The following is a 22,396-nucleotide window of genomic DNA, read 5'->3' on the forward strand; positions in this document are numbered from 1 at the left end:
ATGTAATTTTGTTAAACAAAAAATGTGAGAAACATAATTAACCGCATGGTAGAAAGTCAGATACACACTATAAATGAAACTGAATTAACTGTCCCTGTACCTGCAGTTAAATTATTGCACCTTCATGAAAAATGTGTACTTTACATGTTCTCCATTACTCCCAAAATTACATTCGGACTCGATTTGTGCTAATGAGCAATGGTGTTAGAGAAGTGTAATTTTACACACAATTCAGACAAAAGCAAGTGAAAAACAGCAACAAAATAGATTTGCCACGTTGCATCTTGTGCAACACAAGATAACCTTTCAAAAAGTAAAAAGTGTAATTTGATTATGGAATATTTAAAAATAACCAGAGTACTCCACTACACTGGCATTGTCGATAAACTCAACTTTATCCTTTTCCTTTTCAGTAAAGTGGAGTAATTAATTAACAAACAAATACTCACTAATAACGTTTAAAAAAACTCCATATAATTATAAGAAGACCGAGCTGATTTCATTTCACTCTCTCAGCTCACTCTCCACTGCTCAAAACCTTCATTCATGGCATCTGCATTTCATTTCAGACATATTCTCTCTTTACTTCTTCTTCTTCCATTGATAACATACTCAACATCTACTGATGAAAAGGTTAAGACTTTCATATTCAGAATAGATGAAGAATCAAAACCAGCAATTTTCCCATCTCATACAAACTGGTACGCATCCTCATTCACATCATCATCAAAAATCTTACACATTTACGACACAGTCTTTCACGGATTCTCAGCTTCACTAACGAAATCAGAAGCTGATTCAATTTCAAGAAACAACCCATCATCAGTACTAGCTGTATTCGAAGATCAACGTAGAGAGCTACACACGACTCGTTCTCCACAGTTTATTGGTTTGAGGAATCAACATGGGTTATGGGCTGAATCTGATTACGGATCAGATATTATAATTGGGGTTTTTGACACTGGGATTTGGCCGGAAAGAAGAAGTTTCTCTGATTTGAATTTAAGTCCCGTTCCTTCTCGTTGGAAAGGTGTTTGTCAATCTGGTGTTCAGTTTACTTCTAATTCATGTAATCGGAAAATCATCGGTGCTAGATTTTTTGCTAATGGTCATGAAGCTGGATTTGGTGGTACCGGAGGACCTGGTTATGTGAACGCATCTGTGGAATTCCGATCACCTAGAGATGCTGATGGACATGGAACTCATACAGCTTCGACTGCCGCTGGGAGGTACGCATTCAAAGCGAGTATGTCTGGTTATGCGTCTGGGATTGCCAAAGGGGTTGCACCCAAAGCTAGAATTGCTGTTTATAAAGTTTGCTGGAAAAATTCTGGTTGCTATGATTCTGATATTCTAGCTGCATTTGATTCTGCTGTTAATGATGGTGTTGATGTTATTTCTATCTCAATTGGTGGTGGCGACGGAGTTTCGTCCCCGTATTATCTTGATCCTATTGCAATTGGTTCTTATGGGGCGGTTTCGAAAGGGGTTTTTGTTTCTTCATCAGCTGGGAATGATGGACCTACTGGAATGTCCGTGACAAATGTTGCTCCATGGATTACTTCAGTCGGCGCGGGAACGATTGATCGGAATTTCCCCGCGGATGTACTACTTGGTAATGGTAAGAAACTTAATGGCGTTTCTTTATATGCTGGAAAACCATTAGATGGGAAAATGTATCCACTTGTTTATCCAGGCAAATCTGGTTTGTTGTCTGCATCATTATGTATGGAAAATTCACTTGACCCTGCACTTATTAGAGGAAAAATTGTCGTTTGTGACCGAGGAAGTAATGCTCGGGTAGCTAAAGGTTTAGTAGTGAGAAAAGCTGGTGGAGTTGGTATGATTTTAGCCAATGGTGTGTCTAATGGTGAAGGCTTAGTTGGTGATGCTCATATAATCCCTGCTTGTGCTGTTGGTTCCGATGAGGGTGATTTGGTTAAAGCTTATATTGCATCGTCCAAGTTGGCAACTGCAACAATTGTGTTTCGGGGAACTGTAATTGGGATAAAACCAGCTCCAATCGTTGCTTCATTTTCAGGAAGAGGGCCAAGTGGTTTAACACCTGAGATTCTTAAACCAGACTTGATTGCTCCTGGTGTTAACATTTTAGCTGCTTGGACTGATGCTGTCGGACCAACTGGTTTAGAATCCGATACTCGGAAATCAGAATTCAATATTCTTTCTGGTACCTCAATGGCTGCTCCTCATGTTAGTGGTGCTGCTGCGTTGCTAAAATCAGCTCATCCAACTTGGACTCCTTCGATGATCCGGTCCGCAATGATGACCAGTGCGCGAAACAACGACAACCGTTTTCAACCCGTTACGGATGAATCAACCGGTAAATCATCTACTCCTTTCGATTTTGGTTCAGGGCATCTTAATCTCGATCTTGCAATGGACCCTGGATTAGTATACGATATCGCCAATGCAGATTACGTGAATTTCTTATGTTCAATTGGTTACGACCCGAAGACGATTCAAGTCATCACCAAAGCAGTAGCAAATTGCGCAACAACAAGAAAATCACAACCAGGGAACCTAAACTATCCGTCAATCTCAGCAATATTTTCAAGTTCGGGCAAAGGGGTGACAACAAAATCATTCATCAGAACAGTTACTAACGTTGGTGCAGTAAATTCAGTTTACAGACCCAAGATAGAATCACCAAGAGGGGTAACAATCAGTGTGAAGCCAACAAAACTGGTGTTCACGGAGTCGGTAAAGAAGTTGAGTTTTGCGGTGTTTGTTTCCATGGATAGTCATAACATGGTTATGGATGACTCAGGTGGTCTTTATGGATACTTGTCTTGGGTTGATGGAAAGCATGTGGTTAGAAGTCCAATTGTGGTTTCCCAGATAAATCCGTTGTAGCAAAATCTCCTCTCAGCTCATCCTAGGGTTAGAATTTAATCAAGGTCCCTCCACTTTAACGGTCGTTTCTGTGGGGACAAATGTAGCAGACTTAGCTACTTGTTTAATCGGAGAGAAGAATGGGGCTTGTGGTGTTTCTTCTGTTTGGCTGTTGTTCTCCTCCTCCTTGGTTAGGGAGAATGTGATTCTCTCGGCTCCTGCAAGATGATCAGATTGTTGTTGCTGTTAGTTTATTTTTGACTATTTTAGGATTAGAATACTGGCAAAAGAAGTGTGTATTTATAGCCGTTACAAGCTCTAGTGTTGTTGCTTTCAATATTAAATGGTGGTTTCTGATTCTGGAAGATTTTACGGGTTTTATTCTGCTTATATATGGATAGATAGGGCATGACTTAACACTAGTTGGTGGAAAAATGTCAGTCATGTCTTCTTAACATTGTCTTATGTGAACATACAAGCTGAATTTGTGACGGATATTTGTTTTTACTCTTATTTCTTGTTTCTTAATGAAAGCTAGATATTTAATGAAAGCTACATTTTTAGCGTGGCTTGGCTTGATTGGGTATACCTAATGAGACAAAAAGTAGATCATTTTGAACCTTGTATTTTCTAAATGGCTAACATATCCTTGTTTAGTTAACACTAAAAATTCTGATTAAGTTAATTAATTGAATTTATATTAAAACTTATGAGTAGATTAAAACTTATGAAAATTTTGTTTTTGATTGAACTCATGTGGGAAGATTTTTGATGAAAAAAATTGTTTTGAAAAAAGTTTTTGCAACGGAAATAAAGCATACTACCCAAACGCTTCTCCAAAGGGGATTGCAAAGATGATGTCTGAGATCATACTCAAAATTATAGAAGAAATCAACACTTTCAGTTCTGAAACCATGAAAAATCGGCAAGGTCGACGATGAAGAAGATGCCGACTGTACTTTGACCGGCAAGGTCGTCGAAAGAAGAAGATGTCGACTATACTTCAGCCGGCAAGGTCGTCGAATGAAGAAGATGCCGATTTTTTTTTGACACACATGAGACTGTTGTAAATGCTTCACTAGTCGGCATCTTATTGATTTCTTACCTTGCCGGCTAACTTATAGTCGGCAAGATCGACAAAAAAAAACCTGCCGGCTATAGGATTTTTGACATACAGAGAAAGGTGTTACAAATGGATGATTAGTCGGTAAGGTATTAATTTCATAACCTGCCGACTAAACTATAGTAGGCAAGGTATAAGGATGAATATCGTGCCGACTAATTTGTATAAGGTTGAATATCGTGCCGACCGGTCTAACTGCTGATTTCAGAGATGAAAAGTCGGCACGGTGTTCAACCTTATACCTTGCCGACTATATTTTAGTCCGCAAGGTCCGCAAAAAAAACCTTGCTGACTTTCGATCTGTTTTGATTCTTTGTTTTTTTTTTTTGATCTCATCATGTATGGTTAGAGTTTTGAAGAAAGATTTTGAATTTCTTTTGAATATGTTTTAGTCGGCATGGTTTTTTAGTATGGGCAATTTGGTCTTTTAACACCTTTTAGACACCCCTTAGCACACTAGTTTGGATGGAAATAAAATGAGTGTACCCCAATCTCGCCAGGATATTTAATGAGGGTTTAAAATAGTTAGTCTGTTTGGAATTCAAGGCTTCATCCAAGGTATAATTTTCCAGGATTGCTGATAGGGGGACTGGTTTGCTTGGGGGTGTAGCAAAATACAAATAAGAGAAAACAGTATTTGCCTTGGGGTTGCTACACCCCGAGCAAATTGGCACCCCCATTGGCAGCCTTGTAATTTTCAGGTACCATAAATGTAGAACGTGTTGCAGGAGGATCTTGTGTGGTGTAGTAGACTCGTAGTACTACTTGTTCCGGTTGCTTAATTAAAGATAAAGAGTGTGTTTGTTCTGTTCTGAATCTGATTTGTTCCTATATTCGGCTCGAGTCAGATATCAGATCATTTATTTTTTATTTTGAGTCAGATCTAATTTCTGCCTTGGATCCATTTGAGTTATGGAACAAAATACGCCTGATTTATGAAAGCAAGTCTCTAATTCACATAATCTGACTTAAAAAAAAAAACATATTGATTCAGACGAGTGGATTCAGATGAGTCATCACGGATAAACAAGTAAAAGAATCCGTTCACTTTAGGTCAAAGTTAGATGGTAGAGTGGGGATAAGTTAGAATTCCAAGGGAAGGAGGAGGAACTTCGGTTCTAAGGCATGTACACCTTTTTATGCCACCTAGGGATGCTGCCACTGTGTCCCAAGGAGTGAGCCCGTGCAGCTTTGTGCAAGTATTAACTATTAACTCGATCTTCCTTGACCTTGGGAAGGTGCCTGGATTTTGCTTTTAAGGCTTGTGTCGGGGAGTAGCTCTCATAATCGAGACGTGTAAAATACATACCAATCACGATACAAGGCCGTTGAGCTAAAACTAGAAAAATAATCAATGGAACTGGTTAGCATTTGCAATCTGAGAGCTTTATGTGGGTACTAGTATATCAGAAATGACTTTTAAGAATAATTCCGTGCTTTCCTCTCTCCCACTTTAGCTAGATCTGCTCCTTCCGAAGGAAAGCAACACTGGACGGGGGTTCGATAGTGCTACGGACGAACTTGTAATTCTCAGTTTTAACCCAACTGTAAATCCAATCTAATATTCTTTTCTTTTTCTTTGGTTTCCCTGCTTGTGTACGATTTTTGTTTCTTGCTAAAGCGTGATTGGAGGAAGGAATGTTAGGCTGACTGCTTTGTACACAGTCAAATTACATACCTACTCTTTCACCTTTTTTTTTTTTTTTTTTTTCTTTTTTTTGCTTTTTTCCTGACTAGCCCGGACCACCAACCACCACCACCAACTTAATAATAATCACAATTACTGAAAGCTACTTCCACAAATTTCTCAGTCAGTGCATTATCGTATTACAACATAGAATTTAGTACACATCTTTTTTTCTTTTCATTTTTTCTTTACTTGCTTTCTGACAGAATATTAATATAAGTACGACGTTCCAGCAATTTCTACTTCAAGAATAGGTTTCTGGCATAACTAGTGCAGCTGAATAGTTGACCAAGTTGGCCAAAAAATCTGGCATATATGCCACAATGCAAATCTAGACAAAGGAGATGCTACAAAGAGAAAGACTCCTTGAGTACAACAAAACAGAAACACAGGATTGCTAAGAGGGAGATGAGGACTTGAGCAAGCAAATCTAAACCGGTAGTGCATAAGACCGAGGTTTAATTCTGCTGGCATCGCTAATGTTAAAAGAAAAGAAACAACAAAACAATCTTGAGACACCATAGCAGCAAGATATAATTCATTAAAATCAGAGCAACAAATATAACCATTTACTTTTATTCCTATTTCGAAAACTATAGACTCAGATCACCTTCTACATATGAACACAGAACACTTGTTACAGAAATGAAGTTCAGATTATTGGTCTCCGGATACACTGAAAAATGCAAGAATAAACCCAACATTTTCATTTCAAACTGTTGACAATTATGAGAGAAGGAGAAGATGAGATATACATGGACAACTTCCTTGGCTGCAGATTGCTATCTATGAAAACTTTGACAACAAGACAAAAAATTAAGAAAAACAGAAGGCAAATTAAGGAGACAAAAAACAGCAGACCTACGATTCTTTTTTTTTTTTTTTTTTTTTTTGCTTCTTTTTCTTTTCCGTCTATTTCCTTCTCAGGAATCAATCTCATGAATCCGATTATACCCATAGTGCTTTCCAGCCTTATTCAGTTCAACTAAATAAGCCAATGGGCTCATCTTTCATCCTCTCTTCTGGCCTGTTTCCGGCATTATCATTTCCTTCTTCTCTTTTTACCATCTTTCTCCCTAAACAAAGACACAAGGTTCCACCATTTATGTTGAACAAAACATATTCTTACTGCCATGGTGATTTCTGTTTATAGCCAACAGGGTACAGGTCCCATCCACCATCTGGTTCTTTCCTTTTCATCCCTGACCCCATTGCCTGCGAAGAAGAGGATCTAATCGGGTCTTCCATTAACACACCGCCTTGTCCTGGAATAAACAGCTGCCTAAATCCACCATGTGGGTCTCTGTTCTCTGCCGCATCAACAACTGTCATCCCTGAATTCAAATCAAAACTAGGCCGCGTTGGCATAGCCCCATTCATACCAGACACATGACCGGTTGTGCTGTTCACGAGGAACTGTGGACGAGAGTAGTTGGGGGGAGCAGCTACCGAGGAGCCCATTACCTGTGGTACAACAGGGGTACCTCTTGAATCTACCATGTAATGAACAGAACTAGAACCATACATACCTTGAGAGAGAGGCATGGATGGCCCCGCTGCTGGAAAACCGTTGTATCCAAAAAGTGGAGAGGGTGTATAAGTCATTGTAGAGCGCATTCCTCCCCCTCTTGCAAAGTCTACTGAACTGGGGAATTCTGATGACTGTCCGTTTGGGAGGAAGGAGCGAGTTTGAGGGAGAAACTCTTTTTTATTCAGCTCCACTCGTGTTCCCAATATTGAAATAACAGGATCATCCAGTTTAGCACCTCCAAAACCATTCATGTCCAGGGATTTGCCCAGATCAGAGCGTTGATCATTTGAATGTTCAAAGAAAGATGGATTATCATTCAAATCAAAGTTCCTCATGGAAGAAGACGGCCTTGATGAGGATGACGATGCTGGAGACGGGCTGTAATGTCCATTTCTTTGGTGGTAAACAAACCCTCCTTCCACCTTCCAGTCTGATGGCGTCTCCTCATTGTCATCGGAGCGGTTCAGGTCCAACTTGAGCCTCTCTGCCCGTCTAGAACTCACTTCAACAGAAGATTCCCCAGAATGGAGATCAGATGTTGCTGGAATCTGCTTTGCTAACACCGGATCGGCGACTCCACCAGCATCACCTTCAGCCACATTCAGATCAATATCACGGAAGTCTTGTCTCTGCTTCGAACTATGGCTGCTTCCTGAGATACTCTTCTCTGCCTCCGGAGTCCTGCGAAGAAATGCAGGACGAAAGGCACTTGTTGCAGCAGATCCTTTCCACCCAAGTTCTCCCTCAAAATGGAGCGGAGCCATGGGCAATCTAGGAACTGCTGCTTTTGAAGCAGAAACAACAGTGACTGGTGCGGAGCCAGAGGGTGCAGAGGTGGGAGTCATTGGATGATCCATCTCTTCCATGCAGACATCGTCATTCAGATCAAAGTCGCACATGTTTTTTCCAGTGTTAACCGCAGGTTCTTCGGTAGTTTCAGTGACCTGAGAAGAGTCTGGACATGGCATAGAATCTTTATTTTTGTCTGTGATCTCAGAACTCACTTGAGGATTTTTTCTGTCCGGAGAAAGGGTCTCAGGAGAAATATCTTCACCAGTATGGACCTCATCTTCTGGTTCAGTAGTTGCAGGATGCTCCTGCTCGACGTTTATAGAACCGGGGCTACCAGGATCCGCAACTCCACCAGAGTTTTTCTCAGAAGAGGTGCTGCAGAACTCTTCTCTATAATCAACTACTAATTGCTCCACTTCCTTAGCAACTTGCCGAGCAACCTCTAGTGCATCTTCACCGCCATAATCAAGTTCAGCATCTGATTTCTTTTTGTGGATGGTATCCAAAACATTTGTATCCTTCTTTGACTTCGATACATAAGCAGCAGTTCCATAACCCTCTCCTCCCCCAACCTTAACCGACTCACCAGCAGCCTCTTTCACAAAGCCTGGTGCTCCAGTATCCTCTTTTCTTGATGAAGAAGAAGAATCCAGATCCTCTGGCTTTCTCAAGACACTCCTAGTTCTCATTAGCAAAACATTAGAATAGCGGTCTGCAGCCTCATGCTCCACGGTGCTTCTAGAATGCTTTTGCCCTCCACCGTTGATCATCTCAGTATTCAGTTCAGAGGCTGGAGTATCACTGACGGGATCATCAAGATTGTTTCGAGTAACCAATTGTGTTTCACCATTCTGCAGAGTAACACGACTTGAGGAAGTAGATGAGGCAGAAACTGAGCATATTTCCTTCCTACCACGCGTATCCTGGCTACCTTTTGATGCAACGGTCTCTTTCTCATCACTAGAGATAGGTTTCAACTCTGTAGCATCTGCAGACCTCCCCTCAACATTACTTTCCACAGAAGCTGGCAAGTGGCAAACTCCCATAGAGGAAGTTCTGTCTTCCAAACTGGAAAGGCTCTCTTGGTGAGGCTTTGTCTCAGTAGAGAAGCCCCGTCGAAGTTTTTCTTCCCCTTCCTCCTTACAGACAGAACTCAAAGAAGTTTGACGGTTATCCCGGTAATTAAGATGTGCAATCTTTACATCTTTAGCAATCTCTGAATGTGAACTATCGGAGCACCTTGAGATACCCTTTTCACCCCCAGCTGACTGGTCCACCAGATGATCTAAATTAGCACTTCCATCTAAAAGTGAGTTATCAGCAATTGAATCACCCGGGCAGCCACTATCTACAGTGCTAATTGCACTGGTTGGCTCAATCCTATTACAAGAGGACCCGTTAATCTTCTCAGCAACTTGGTGATCCGTGACTTTTTTGCTACTTCTCTGAGACCAGCTATCAAACAAGATTCTAGCTTTCTCTTGGACAGTAAAGTTCTTGACCTCAAAAAGTTTTTTTACAGTTTTACCTATCCCAGAAGAAACTGACTTCTCACCGTCTATCGGCAGCTTTTCTAGAGCTCCCAATAACGCAACAATAGATTCTTCCACAGAGCTGTCACTCGTGATGCTTAAACACTGCCAGGCTTCCTGAAGCCAGCGGTCAAGGAAATGTAGCCCCTCCAACCTAATAAAATGATGAAGAATGTCCTTGTCCTCTGTGGCCGCCAAAGTACTAGCTACTGTGCACCATTGCCTGGCTGTCTCGCCGATGTTCGTCACAACTGTAGGTTTCTCTTCCTTCATCACAGAAACCAATTCTTCAACTCTGGCAAGGGCCATGAGCCCGTCCTTCATTTCAGTTAGAGTAAAAAAATCTTCTAACGTCATATTCTTTCACAGCGCCTAGGTCCTACTGAGCTTTTAAGCAGCTCGTGTAGCATGCTATAACCTTTTATTGCTTACTTCTGCACTAGCAGTGAGAAAGATTTTTCCTGCACAACACAGAGAACCAAATTAATAGGATTCTCTATAATATGACATAAATAACGAATAAGAATAACAGATATAGCCAAGCATTAGACTTTCAAGAGCAAAAAGAAAACAACATGCTTATAATATGTCCATATTCAAATCAGCAAAGATAGGTTATCCGCTATATAAACTAGCCTTTTCCGATACTTCCCTGCTTGTGCTTCGCTGTTTCAGTGATTATAACTTGTTTTGAAGAAAAGGCAACATATCACTTTCTTAATACGTGGGTTCCATTCTTCTCACCGAAAGAAAATTGGAACACTCTAACAAGTTTGGATAATCTATAAAGTGTATAGTAATTCTACACACTTAACAACTAATATAATTAGCTTAACCAGAGATCCCAGTGATTCATATATTACAACCCTATAAGCAAAATTAACCAGGATCCAGGAATGCAACTTTCAAGATGGAACCAATCAAATAACCAGATAGGCTATATGAGCTAGCTATTCGATCGGTTGCAGTGAAATTTTCTACAGAACATGTACAGTTTAACACCATAAATAGCGTTTACAGTGCCTTTAGGTTCTAATCAATGAGTTTGGATGAGCAAAAAGATTCCACAAAAGATGCATAATACTTAACTTTTCCCACCTCATCTATGTCAAGAGAGACCAACAAGGATTGAAGCACATCAATGAAATAACCAACACCAGTGATAAAACAGCAGAGAGAAAAATCGAGCAAAGGCAAAGCAATTTCTATGGTCAATTACCTGAAACTTTTGAGGAAGTCGACGAACTGTTATGTTGTATGGCAATTTGGAACCCCAGCAACAGTAGAATCAGGCAATAATGAACTAGTGAAATCTGAAACACAAATAAAATTACTGATTAAGCAATTTGAACCTCAATCAACAAATTGATAAAACAAAAACCTGAAGCTCCAGACATAAACCTAAACAATCATTGAATTCATCAAAAAGAAATCTAATTTCCCACATATGAATCCTCCACTTACTACTATGAAAAAAAAAATCTTAAAATTCAATCAAAAACAGAAGATCGAAAACCCAAAACAAACAAGAACCCTAACTAATATATCAAACCTTGTATTAACACAAGTAAAGATCTAAGTATAGCAATGAAACGGAGAAAGAGATAGCAATGAAAAAAAAAATCTTTTCTAAAGCCAAAAGAAAATATCATGAATTAATAAAACACACAAAAGAAATGAGTAATTTAGAATAATAACGAAAAAGATAGAAGCTTTTACCGTTGTTCATCCACGATGGATGATGAAAAAAACCCTAACACACAAAAGATTCGATGAAACAAACTTATCTTTCACCAAAAAGAGACCTTTACCGCCTTAATCTAGAATTTCTCCTCCTTCCTCCTCTTCTTCTTCTCTGTACCTGTTCGTGTTAAGTCTCTTTCGATGTCTGCTCACAAAACCCTCGAGTCTGTCTGTTCGAATCAGAGAAGCAACAACATTTCTGCTGCTGGTGCTCTTTGTTGCTACACCGTTTTTTTGATTTCCTTTCCTTTTTCCTTTTATTTTTTTATTTAATTCATTTCTCAGATACTAATGTTTTTTTCCAACTTAATCGTGTAAATTACACGCTTGGGAATTTCAGACGACGAAAGTCATAGATAGTTGACCCCGTCACCGGTTTGACCAGTCATTGGAAACCGGTGAAAATTTGATTTTGCACGGTACCATGATTAAATTAAACAAGATTAGGACAGTATTTATTAGTGTTAATGTAATGAAGGTGGGTCACGTTAATGTCTATTAGGATAGAGACAAATGTGGTTTGGAGGATGTTTTTGTGATTAAAGAAGGTCAATTTACAGAGCCCTGTGGTGCACTTGACAGCAAGTGGAGATAATGAAATGTGAAATATACAGGTACATGATGGTACATTTAATACAAGTCTTCTTTTTTCCCTATAATAATAGTATCAAATGGGCATTGTTTTATTAAAAAGAATGTAGTAATCTGTGCTATAGTATTTTAAGTTTAAGGTTTTGAAATCACAGAATCCGTAGTTTGTTAATAATAAAATTAAAATTTTAATAAATGTTAATTAATTAGAGATATCAAATTCGGCTGCAAATGGTGTATGGGAGTGTCGTAAGATAACCTCTTGTCTCTTTTGACCTATTTATAAATGCAACTTTTCCAACAAAAGACGATGTGATCTGTTTCGAGAGAGGGATCCCTCACACTTTTATTATCACACTATCTCATACGTTGAAATTAAGATTTTGGGATATGTTACTATTACATAGCTCTGCGTTCCTACCGAAAATTAGCATATTCCAAGACGTATAACACCACTGTCTACTACTTTGAAAATGAGCCGTTGAAAATCAACGGATTTTTGACCGTCGAAATTAAGACCGGTAGATTATGAGGTTTTATATTTCGGAATGTGCTCATTTTTGATAGGTACGTACAACTTGGCAAGAGGAACATATCCTCAAAATATTAGCTTCTAGTTTTTATTCACAAAAATTATGTCCAACATGTGAGATAGTGTGATAATAAAAGTGTGAAGGGATCCATCCTTCCTTCCTCCTGTTTCGGAATCACTTTCCTGAAATAACTTTGTTCCACGAGTATTAATTCTCTGGACACTAAACAACTTCTGAAAATATGTTTCGAAAGTCGATATGAGCTACATAAGAGTGAAAAACTCATTCTTGTGCCACCAAGACGATTTCTTAGTCTGGTTGCCACATCATGATTCAAGAACTTATCCTCACTGTCTGTGCACCTTATTCGATCCTGAAATATACAGAGTTGAACTACAAAGCTGAATGTTCTGAATTCTCATTGATTGATCCACGGGATCACATCAACCTAATTCTACTCTGACCCTTTGATGGTCTCAACTCTCAACATAAAAGTCCTTTACCTATTCATGTTAGTGAGATGGTAATGCGGAAACAAATCAAGCATTCTCCATTAAAGTCTTCTAGTCACTTTGACCTTCAAGTAGTTTGCCCATTGTTGACAAGATCTTCTTCACTGCCGCTGTAGCTTCAAGTCTCTGTGTTCTTCAATCCTTAAGAGACTCTAGAAACACTTTCTAGACATATTAGGCAACAAAATAGAAGTTCAATCTTGTGCTTTTACATGATTCTTTATACTAAAATCGACAAACTAGAGAAAGTTACAAAGTAGTGCTCTAAACAACCTCCCATTTATCGATTTACATGACAAATACCATATCTCCATTTTTGAGGTACATGATCTCTTCAGTCTCTTCTCTTTGTGATCTTCACTGCACATATATAATCAGTTAATTAACAGATGATAATGTAGTTACACATAAACATACTTCTGAATAAATGCAGAGTACATGATATAACAATGACTCAACCAAGTCAAACAGTATTATTTTGGATGGTTTATTGAGGTAGGCTATAAACCACCATACAAACAGAAGAGCAAAGAGATTACCTTTATGCTGACTTGACCCCACATTTACGTTGGTTGTGTCCAGGTTCCTTGCACTTTCCGCATCGTACTGTACCACCACGAACAAGTGACTGAGATTCTATGCTCTTACGCTTTGGACGACCCACTCTCTTCTGCCATGTTGGTGGCAAAATTGGAGAGTCGTTCGGCCCACAAGGCCAATCATTACAACTTTGAATAGCAGAAAGTGTCTTTGAATAAGTTTGACGGTATGTTTCAACTGTGTACCAATACGCACAGTAATCATAGATGTTGTAATGCCGAGCTTGTATTGCCGCAATTGCATGGACACATGGCATTCCCATTAACTGATACTGACGACACGAACATGTGCGTCCATCTAAGTTCACTGAAAACTCTTCGTCTTGGATATACACTCGTGACTCATGCAGACTGAAGTGTGTTACATTATAAATGTTTGATTCTAATTGAGAAATCTCCATTAGTCTTGCATAGTGCTTTGTCAATCCATTGGCAATATCCGACACGTCCTGTTGACGCTTATACAAATAATCCGCAACCTTAGTACGTGTTCCGAGAACCAGTCCAGTGATAGGAAGGTCTAGGACGTCACCAATAATGGCTTTGAAGCTTTCAGTTAGTTTTGTTGTGTAAATGTCGTACCTGCACCCACTAAAATAGCTTGTTGTCCATAAGCTCTTATCCACTGCTTCCAACCAATATGAAGCTTGCGTGTTCCCTCTTCTTAAATGCTCAAGGAAGTAGTCACACTCTTTTCTAGTGAATGCTGTCCCACATCGCCATACTAAATCCTCGAGAATCTTTTCATGGCACTTAGAGACAAAATTCTCTGTCAGGCGCTGAAGGCAGAATGAATGATGGGCTAATGGTAGAAATTGCTTTATTGACGTGAGAATTGAGTCTTTCATGTGTGTGATAATGGTTAGTTCTTTACGACTTGGACCCAAGACGAGGTTTTGTACGCATTGTGCAAAGAAACCCCAGACGTCGTCATTCTCCTCCTCAACCACTGAAAATGCAATTGGCACAATTTCGTTCTCTCCGTCAACTCCACAAGCCATCAGTAGCGCTCCACTGTAAAGTCCTGTTAGGATTGTACTGTCCATTATCATTACTGGCCTCAAGCAAATGTTAAAAGCTTCTATACATGGTCCAAATTCCCAAAAGAAACTTCTGAATGTTCCATCATTGTTGACAATCAGATTCGTTACTGTCCCATCTCCTTTGCTGGTAAATTCTCTCTCAAGACCTCTAAGATTATCAAAGGAGTCCTTGTAATTTCCATGAAGAGATTCTTTTGCTGATGTCATAGCCCTTTTTGGCTTTGTACTTGAAATTCTGATACCAAACCGCTTTTCGATGTTTGTAACGATCTCTTTGGTGCTTAAATCTGGCTGAATCTTCAGCATCTCTTTTTCCTGAGCAGCAATCCAATCAACTGATGCTTTCTTGTGATCCAACTGCCCTTCTAGTGGTTTACATGTATGAGGTTTCAAATACCGAGTAATTCTAAATGATGGCAAATCACCAATTTTATTTCCCCGAATGCACCATCCACAGCCTTTTCCTCCACATTTCCACTCTACTCTTTGCTGGTCGCTTTTACAGGCCCTCAAATCTCTCCTGGACCTTACTGCTGTATCATGCAAAGCAAACTTTAATTTCTGCTTCGTCTCAAAGATTTGACCCACACAAAACTCATTGTCTAGAGCGGAGCTTGTCAGAATAGGAGCATTAAGATCTGCACTAGTGAACCTACTGCCTCCTACATCTGCTTTGGAAACTGATCTGGATGGTGAGAAATCATGTAAGTTGCATTTGTAAATAAAGAGGAACAGGAAAAAATAATGTTGCTAAAACTTCTTATGTAAAAAGTTCTTCTGTAAAAAAGTTCTTAATCATGTACTTAGACGTAATGGTAGTTAATTGCTATAGTAGCGTAATGTAGCTAAATATACAATTGACGGAGCATGCATGTCTAAATATCGACTAAGCATCACGAAAAAGAAGGAGTTCAAGTCCTTGTTTACACAATCTTTCAAGTTATAGTGTGAACTAATTGTGTATTTATGATGTTTTTCTAATCATGTTAATCCTGGGTATTTAATCTGATTCAGCGTAAGGTTAGCTTTATAATTAATGTCTAAGTTAACAGGATAAGGTTTTGAATTACCTATGCCTCCCAGATGCTTGAGTGTTCGGGCGTGTTGGATTATCAGTTAGAAATTCCATTTCATCCTGCCCACCATCCCAAGAAGAGGTCAACAATGGTTCATTGTGTTGTTCATCATCCAAGGAGGAACTGCAGCAGAGAATTATCAGTACAGTTATATTTTTGCAGTAATTTAGGCAAACGTGCACAGGAAACCCTAAGAAAATAGAAAACTAAAACAGAATTCAACTTGCGAGAGCACCTATCAGATGAACCGTCTATGACATTGTCGAAAGAATGGTGGGGTGATGACCTCGAACTATCTGCAACATCTGCTACCACGGTTTCCCTAGAAAGGACAGATGGAGCTTGTTCTTGCCTGCTTTCAAGCATGAAAAAGTTATTATATTTGAGGTTCTGCCAAACATGATTTCAAGGCTATCATTAGAACAACAGCAATCTACCTCCTCATCGCACGTGTCCGTACTGTGGTACTGCTTCTCGTCTTAAGAAGGTTCCTGCAAAATGGAGGAAGATTAAGCTTTTCTTAATATGCATGTTAATGTGTGAGTTACAAAACAGAAGTGGTGCACTTAAACATAAGTGAACTTACAAATTTGGCTGCTCTGGAACGACATGTGCTGAGGATGAGCCTTGAACCCGAACACGACTATCTTGGGAACCAGTAGATGTTTTATCCACCAACTATACTATGTCAGCATTGAAAGTATAACAATGCATAAAAATTTATAGCTTAGCAATGAGCACATTTACCTTTCAACCGTCCCTCTAGGGCAAGGTTCCTTGCTACCAGCAGAAGTTCTGTGCGACAACTAAATTGTGTTATCAATTTGATGAGGTTAAATCACACAACTAAGTATATATATAGTTCCAGAATGACCACACTTACCTCTCAATTATTTCCCTCGGGTTCGGTTCTTCAGCTGGTGCACATTCTATTTGAACATAAAATGCATGTATTTTCAGAGCCCGACAGGAAGTCACTAAGAACTTGTTTGTTTGCAGCTGACTCGGCGTCTGAATCTGAGTCAACCCCTGACTCGGACCGAGTCAGCAGTCAGACCGTTTGTTTTCCATTTTGAGTCAGATCTGACTCGACCTCTGACTCAGACATAAACCCTGACTCGGACTCATTTGAGTCAGGTAACAAAATACCCCTGACTCATGGGACCAAACCACTGACTCACTTATTTCTGAGTCAGATGAGTCAGATCTGACTCAAAACAAACATATCGACTCAAATCCAGATGAGTCAGGTGATTTCACTCAGATCCAGATGATTCAGATCCAGACGACTCAGATGAGTCAGGAATAAACAAACACGGTGTAAGTGTGTCACATCCAGCAATGTCAACAAGAGCAGCAAAGGTGGAGCTAAGGAAAAGTCGATAATTTATTGTAATGCGGATACTAGTCTCGATACCACATTTTTCTCTGACACTCTCAAAGAACTCACTCACTGTTATATTCTCACCAACATCAAACATTTTGAATTTCCCACCCACATACTTTGGATTGTGCGGGTTGTCATCGACAATCTTCCCTTTATACCATATGGCAACGCGTGCCATTGACCCCGATAGTAACCCTTTGTTGATTATTGTAATATCAAACTGCAGTGCAAGATAAAATGGATATCATTCTTTCCACAAGATACACAGAATGCATGTACTAATATCTAACGAAAACAGTCTGATAACTTCAATGGCATATGCAGAACATCACTCATTTCACTAGATAAGCAAAACCCATGTACTAAATATCAAACAAAAACAGTCTAATAACTTGGATTACAAAAATTTGCCTCATTTTATAATCACTCCCCTAACACACCAAAAAAGAGGGAAAAAAAACAAATAAATGAAAATTGATGTAACAAGGAAATCCAATGTAATAATTTCTAAATTAAAGACTGATTACAACACACAAACATGGAGGAATTCAGCAAGTATAAATAGAAGAATGCATACCAGTAAAATGTAAAAATTAGCTCATTAACTACTGAATCAGAAACCCTAGAAACCTTTTAAGTGTATCCATGGACTCCACTCTTGATTTCTTTTGATATTGGTTTTGTTGTACTGAGTATAGAGAGATAATCAACTGCTGAGCTCCATTATAGAAGACAGGAGAAAAATGGTACTTTGGGGGAATTTCATTTGGTTGGAACTTGGAAATATGACAAATTGACAATGAACCTCAAGGGGGCAATTTCGTCAGCGGGCCTGGTTTTCGCTTAAATTTTCCTTTCTGTAATCTGTGGGCTTGCCAATATACTAAATTTTTTCATGACTTAGGCTAAAGGCTAGTGAGGTGAGAGGATGGTTGCATACACCTCACCTTTTTTTTTTTTTTTTTTTTTTTTTTTTTTTTTTTTTTTTTTGTTAAGTGCATTCCAAAGAACTAATTTGGGGAGTTAGTAACCCTTACATCATAGTAAGTAAAGCCATTCAATGTAGGATTGGAAGAGTCCATCCTAACATTAGATTTATCTACTTCAAGAGCATTTGTAATACAAGAAGGAGGAGTTCTACTCCAATTCAAATTTATTCTAAAGTTTTTTGCCTCTTTGGCCAAGATATCTGCTACACTATTTGCAGCTCTAGGAACATAAGTAAAACCCAATTTTTTTTGACACAAATTAAAATCTTTCTTGACTTCTTCCATTATGGCTTGGTTTCGCCATTCAATTTCAGCTTCTTTCCCATTCAAATAGTCCATCGGGCTTTTGCAGTCTCCTTCCACCCAAATTTTTTTCGGTCCCATTTCAAATGTCCATTTCGCTCCTTGTTGCAAGACTATTGCTTCCGCTTCTTCAGGGGAAGTAGCTGAGATTGGCCCAGCTCTACTTTGTTGGAATTCACCTGCATCATTACGAAGGATTAAAGAAAAAGCTGCAGGCATTGTCTTAGAGATCCATGTTGCGTCAATATTGATCTTCCATTGATTTTTATTAGGAGCAATCCAGGTACTAGGAATTAACTCTTTAGTTAACCCCAGAGGAGAGGAATGTTTGCACCAAAAGTCTAAATGTCTTTGGATTTCCAAACTTAATTGAGCACTACACTGAGAGGTTTTTTCAAAAACTGTGTTGCATCTTTCTTCCATATAAACCAAGCTTTGGTTAGAATGAGCTCTAAAGAAATGTGTAAGGACCCTCAAGCTCGTCAACGCTATTAGACTAGTCAAGAGACGTCTTAGCCGTTAATTACTCGATTAGTGTAACACGAACGTTAATTAATAGGAATTAATCTAACAACGATTTAGCTATGAAACTAGTACTGTTGAATAGATCACGGAAAGTTGTGTAGAATGGACTACTCGAACTTGTCGATCGAATACCGGGCGAAGAAGATATCATTGGATAAATATGAAAGGAAAAGTAGTCTTTTTGGTTTGGACCGGCCTGGCCGCCCTTAACAATTTTATGGGTGCCTTTATAAGTTTTGGTCGGCCTTATCCCTTGTCGATCGAGAGGATAATTCTCATTCTCTTTCTTTCTTATTCTTCATTCTTCCAGGGGGTTAGTCCTCGAGTGATTTCGGGGGAGTTGAGTGTATTTTAAATCTCAGGGATTTTGAGAGAGTTTGAGAGAGTGTAGGGAGTTTGAGAGAGTTTCGTGTTTTTGATTTCAGGGAGTTTGGGGGAGTGTAGGGAGTTTGAGAGAGTTTATTAGAGGGAGTTTGGGGGAGTTTGAGAGAGTTCACTCCTAACTCATTCTCTTTTAAGAAACAATAAACCCTTATTTTCAAATAACATTGATCTTTAATCAAAAGAAAAAAAATAAATGAAAATGATCATATCTATGTATCAATAGTATGTTATTTTGTGCAACGAGATAATTTTTTTCCCTTCAATTTAACGGTCTCCATACAATTCTAACTCCCTTTGTTCACGAACATCCACTAGTGTCTTTCGTCTTCTCAAGTGTAGCTTCTACCAACAGTTCCAATAATTTCTCAGTCTCTCGAGTTGTCCATTGTTTGTAATTCGTAGTCACTTCCGTTTCCGGTTCCGTATTCTTATTCTTCCTAACATTCTTTTTCTTCTTGTTGTTTTCAGCAGGTTGGATGGATTTTTCCATTCTATGGTGTGACATGTTAGCTACATTAGTACTTAGACTAATACTAGAACTTAACAAAGCAAGGATAGTAATAACACCAGACAGTCTAATGTAAACATGATAAAAAAATGTGATACTAGATTACACAGTACTAACACGCAGAGCTACTTAGCCAAATTGTTAATCAAAGAAAATCCCTTAGCAACTCCTTGCAACAAAAGCACCGTATGAATTGGCTAAAACACGCCAATACGGAATGAAGTACGGCACTGTATTGAACTTTGGCATATAAAATAGAAGAGAAGTATGTGTCTAAATAAGATGAATTAACAAGTGATAGTGATTCTCAATGACACCCATGCAAAGTAGCAAGCCAATTAATGCATGATGACATAACAAATTATGAAGATAGCTGTAAAGGAATTCTGTTTCACCGAAACACAGTTTCAGATTGTCCAATCTTTGCAGTACTAATACTTACCTGATCCTCTTTAAATTTTTATGGTACACTTACAACTCAATATTACACAACACACTCAAAAATCATAGCATTCCAACGGTTCATTAAAAAGATACATTACTCAGAACCCGACTACTTTCAATACGTGCATACAGAATTCAGTTCCGGATTTCTCACACTTTGGTGTACCTAAAGTGATCATAACTTCATGAAATTTCTACAATAGGTAACCTTCATATATATAAACATCATACTAAAATTTCAGCTTTGTCCGATAAGCGGAGAATGAGATAAATAGGAATCAGTCCCCTATTCGGGATTTAAACTCAGCAGACCATAGTCATATATTGTGCAAGCTTTGCAGTAGCAAACGTGACCTGATCCGCGTGAAAATTTTACTGTACTTCTATAACAAGGTAAAATACGACATACTCAAATTTCATCATATTCCAACGGTTGAATTTAAAGATATCATTATAATCAAATCATGCAATTTCTTACCAAGATCTTTTGAACCACAAATTAGGATTTTGACAGAGAGAGAGAGTACCCACAAAAAAAAACTATACACACAATCAAAATAAACAATCATGGAGATCAAAAATATGAAAAACAATCAAAATAGTACACAAATCAAACTATTATAAACAATCATGGAGATCAAAGAAGAAAAAAAACATACCTGGAAAAAAACGTTTCCTCTTCTTTCTCCTATGGTTTTCTACGCACCAAACTCCTTCCCAAATCTCTACTCTTTTGAGAGATTTGTTGTGAGACCAAAATACACTAAAAACTCATTCGAACTCCCCAAAGCAACCAACTCCCTAGTATTGTAGGGTTTTATGACTAAAAGGGAGTTCAAGAGCTTTTTTTAAACTCCCCAGCGACTAACAGGTGTTTTCTAGAGAGTTTAGGAGACTCCTCTAAACTCCCCCACGACTAACGGAGATTTGGAGAGACTCCCTCAAACTCACAGGAGAAAACCTAAATACATTCAAATCTCTCGAACTCTCCCACGACTAACCCCCTGTTCATTCTTCTTTTCTTCTTTTCTTCTTTCTTCTTCTGTTCTTCCTGTATTCTTCTTCTGTAGAAGATCGAGAGATGAAAGTGAGGTATATCTTGAGAGTATTATCGTGAGGATGGTTAGATAAAGAAGGGGTTGGTGTTTCTATTAGTTATGAAAAAGAAGATGAAGTTGCTGTTATGAATCGAGAACTAGGGTTTAACTTGTGGATCGTTAATTGAGTTATTGACTGAGAGATTGAAGAATGGAATTTGGTGAACACAGTATGGAGAAGAAGCTTGAGCAATTGATGTGTGAGTTTTTAATAAATATTGGAGAAGCTATAATTTATGTTCATCCCCAAAACAGATATTAGGGTTCTTGCATGCAATTAAATCAAGTGACTGAAACTGGAATTAATGTTTTAGGAAGGAGATATAGGATGGGTTTAAGTTCAATTGAAGTTTTGAAGTTTCTTTGGATATGAATTCAGTAATTAGGGTTTCTGAATTAGGTTTCGAGAATTCGATTAAGGATGAACAAGACGAAGTTAGAATGTGGGTTTATTCTTAATTGATGTTTGATTGAAGTTGTAGGGTTGTTTAAGGATTTATTTTGAAGAGTAATTAGAAATTGAAAAAGTTAGGGTTTTGAAGATGAGATCGATTGGAGCTCATGATTGAGGCCGTTAACAGTGCGGGTTTGATTGAGTCTATAAGAAGGTGATGATATTATAAATGAGTGTTGAACCTATTGGTGCTTGAGCTAAATTGGTTTGAGGTAATTGTTTCTTCTCCCTGATTTTCAGTTAAGTTCTGTGTTCAGTTTTGAGCTTATATGTTCATTAATGGAACTGTTAAATGAGTGACTGTGTAATGAGGAATTGATGAGTTATAGTCGGAGTTAGTTGAGTTTGTGTTGTTGTGGGATGTTGAACTGAGATTGAGGTAGGTGGTATATGTTGCGGTTCAGTATTGCTCAACTGACAGTATTGATAAGCTTTAAGCATAGCTCTTGGAGAAAGTTTAGAGAGAGTATAAGTGTGATAATGGTGTTGCAGTGACAATTGAGCTGAGAAGATAGACACAGTGATGATTGAAGTATGGAATCTGTCTGAGGTTGAATTATTGGTTGGTTATTGTTGTGGATTTGATTATTTGGCAAGAGTGAGTCATGGTGGTTAATTGAAGCTGGGAAATGTGATGTTATGTGACTGAGTTATATGAATAAAGGTTTGATGAGTGGAGAAGTCATAGTT

At 38.6% G+C, this 22,396-nt stretch overlaps 3 protein-coding genes across 3 annotated transcripts; 1 reads left to right on the top strand and 2 right to left on the bottom strand.

Annotated features, from left to right (window-relative positions):
• Positions 1–492: 492 nt before the first annotated feature.
• LOC113288927 (subtilisin-like protease SBT1.6) lies at positions 493–3,344 on the top strand. The gene has a single exon (XM_026538082.1). It carries the CDS (start codon positions 547–549, stop codon positions 2,872–2,874), a length of 2,328 nt encoding a protein of 775 aa, XP_026393867.1. The 5' UTR covers positions 493–546; the 3' UTR covers positions 2,875–3,344.
• A 3,003-nt stretch (positions 3,345–6,347) lies between these two features.
• Positions 6,348–11,509, bottom strand: LOC113288928. The gene is made up of 3 exons (XM_026538083.1): positions 11,238–11,509; positions 10,738–10,831; positions 6,348–9,979 (listed from the first exon to the last, which is right to left on the bottom strand). The coding sequence occupies exon 3, from the start codon at positions 9,873–9,875 to the stop codon at positions 6,789–6,791; it is 3,087 nt and encodes a 1,028-aa protein (XP_026393868.1). The 5' UTR covers positions 9,876–9,979; positions 10,738–10,831; positions 11,238–11,509; the 3' UTR covers positions 6,348–6,788.
• Positions 11,510–13,438: 1,929 nt separating this feature from the next.
• LOC113291340 lies at positions 13,439–18,513 on the bottom strand. The gene is made up of 8 exons (XM_026540885.1): positions 18,040–18,513; positions 17,070–17,222; positions 16,202–16,293; positions 16,053–16,106; positions 15,902–15,967; positions 15,610–15,738; positions 14,719–15,224; positions 13,439–14,685 (listed from the first exon to the last, which is right to left on the bottom strand). The coding sequence occupies exons 1-8, from the start codon at positions 18,511–18,513 to the stop codon at positions 13,439–13,441; spliced, it is 2,721 nt and encodes a 906-aa protein (XP_026396670.1).
• Positions 18,514–22,396: the final 3,883 nt, after the last annotated feature.

Source organism: Papaver somniferum, chromosome 6, assembly GCF_003573695.1.
Source record: "Papaver somniferum cultivar HN1 chromosome 6, ASM357369v1, whole genome shotgun sequence".
NCBI classification, from domain to species: domain Eukaryota; kingdom Viridiplantae; phylum Streptophyta; class Magnoliopsida; order Ranunculales; family Papaveraceae; genus Papaver; species Papaver somniferum.

Excerpts from the sequence above, each read along its gene's own strand:
- LOC113288927 (XM_026538082.1), top strand. The coding sequence starts at position 547 with ATGGCATCTGCATTTCATTTCAGACATATTCTCTCTTTACTTCTTCTT.
- LOC113288928 (XM_026538083.1), bottom strand. The coding sequence starts at position 9,875 with ATGACGTTAGAAGATTTTTTTACTCTAACTGAAATGAAGGACGGGCTC.
- LOC113291340 (XM_026540885.1), bottom strand. The coding sequence starts at position 18,513 with ATGCCTGCAGCTTTTTCTTTAATCCTTCGTAATGATGCAGGTGAATTC. Across the intron at positions 17,223-18,039 it reads ATGGCTTTACTTACTATGAT|TTTGATATTACAATAATCAA; the intron begins GTAAGGGTTACT and ends CTTGCACTGCAG. Across the intron at positions 14,686-14,718 it reads AGCAAAAGAATCTCTTCATG|GTCTTGAGAGAGAATTTACC; the intron begins GAAATTACAAGG and ends ATAATCTTAGAG.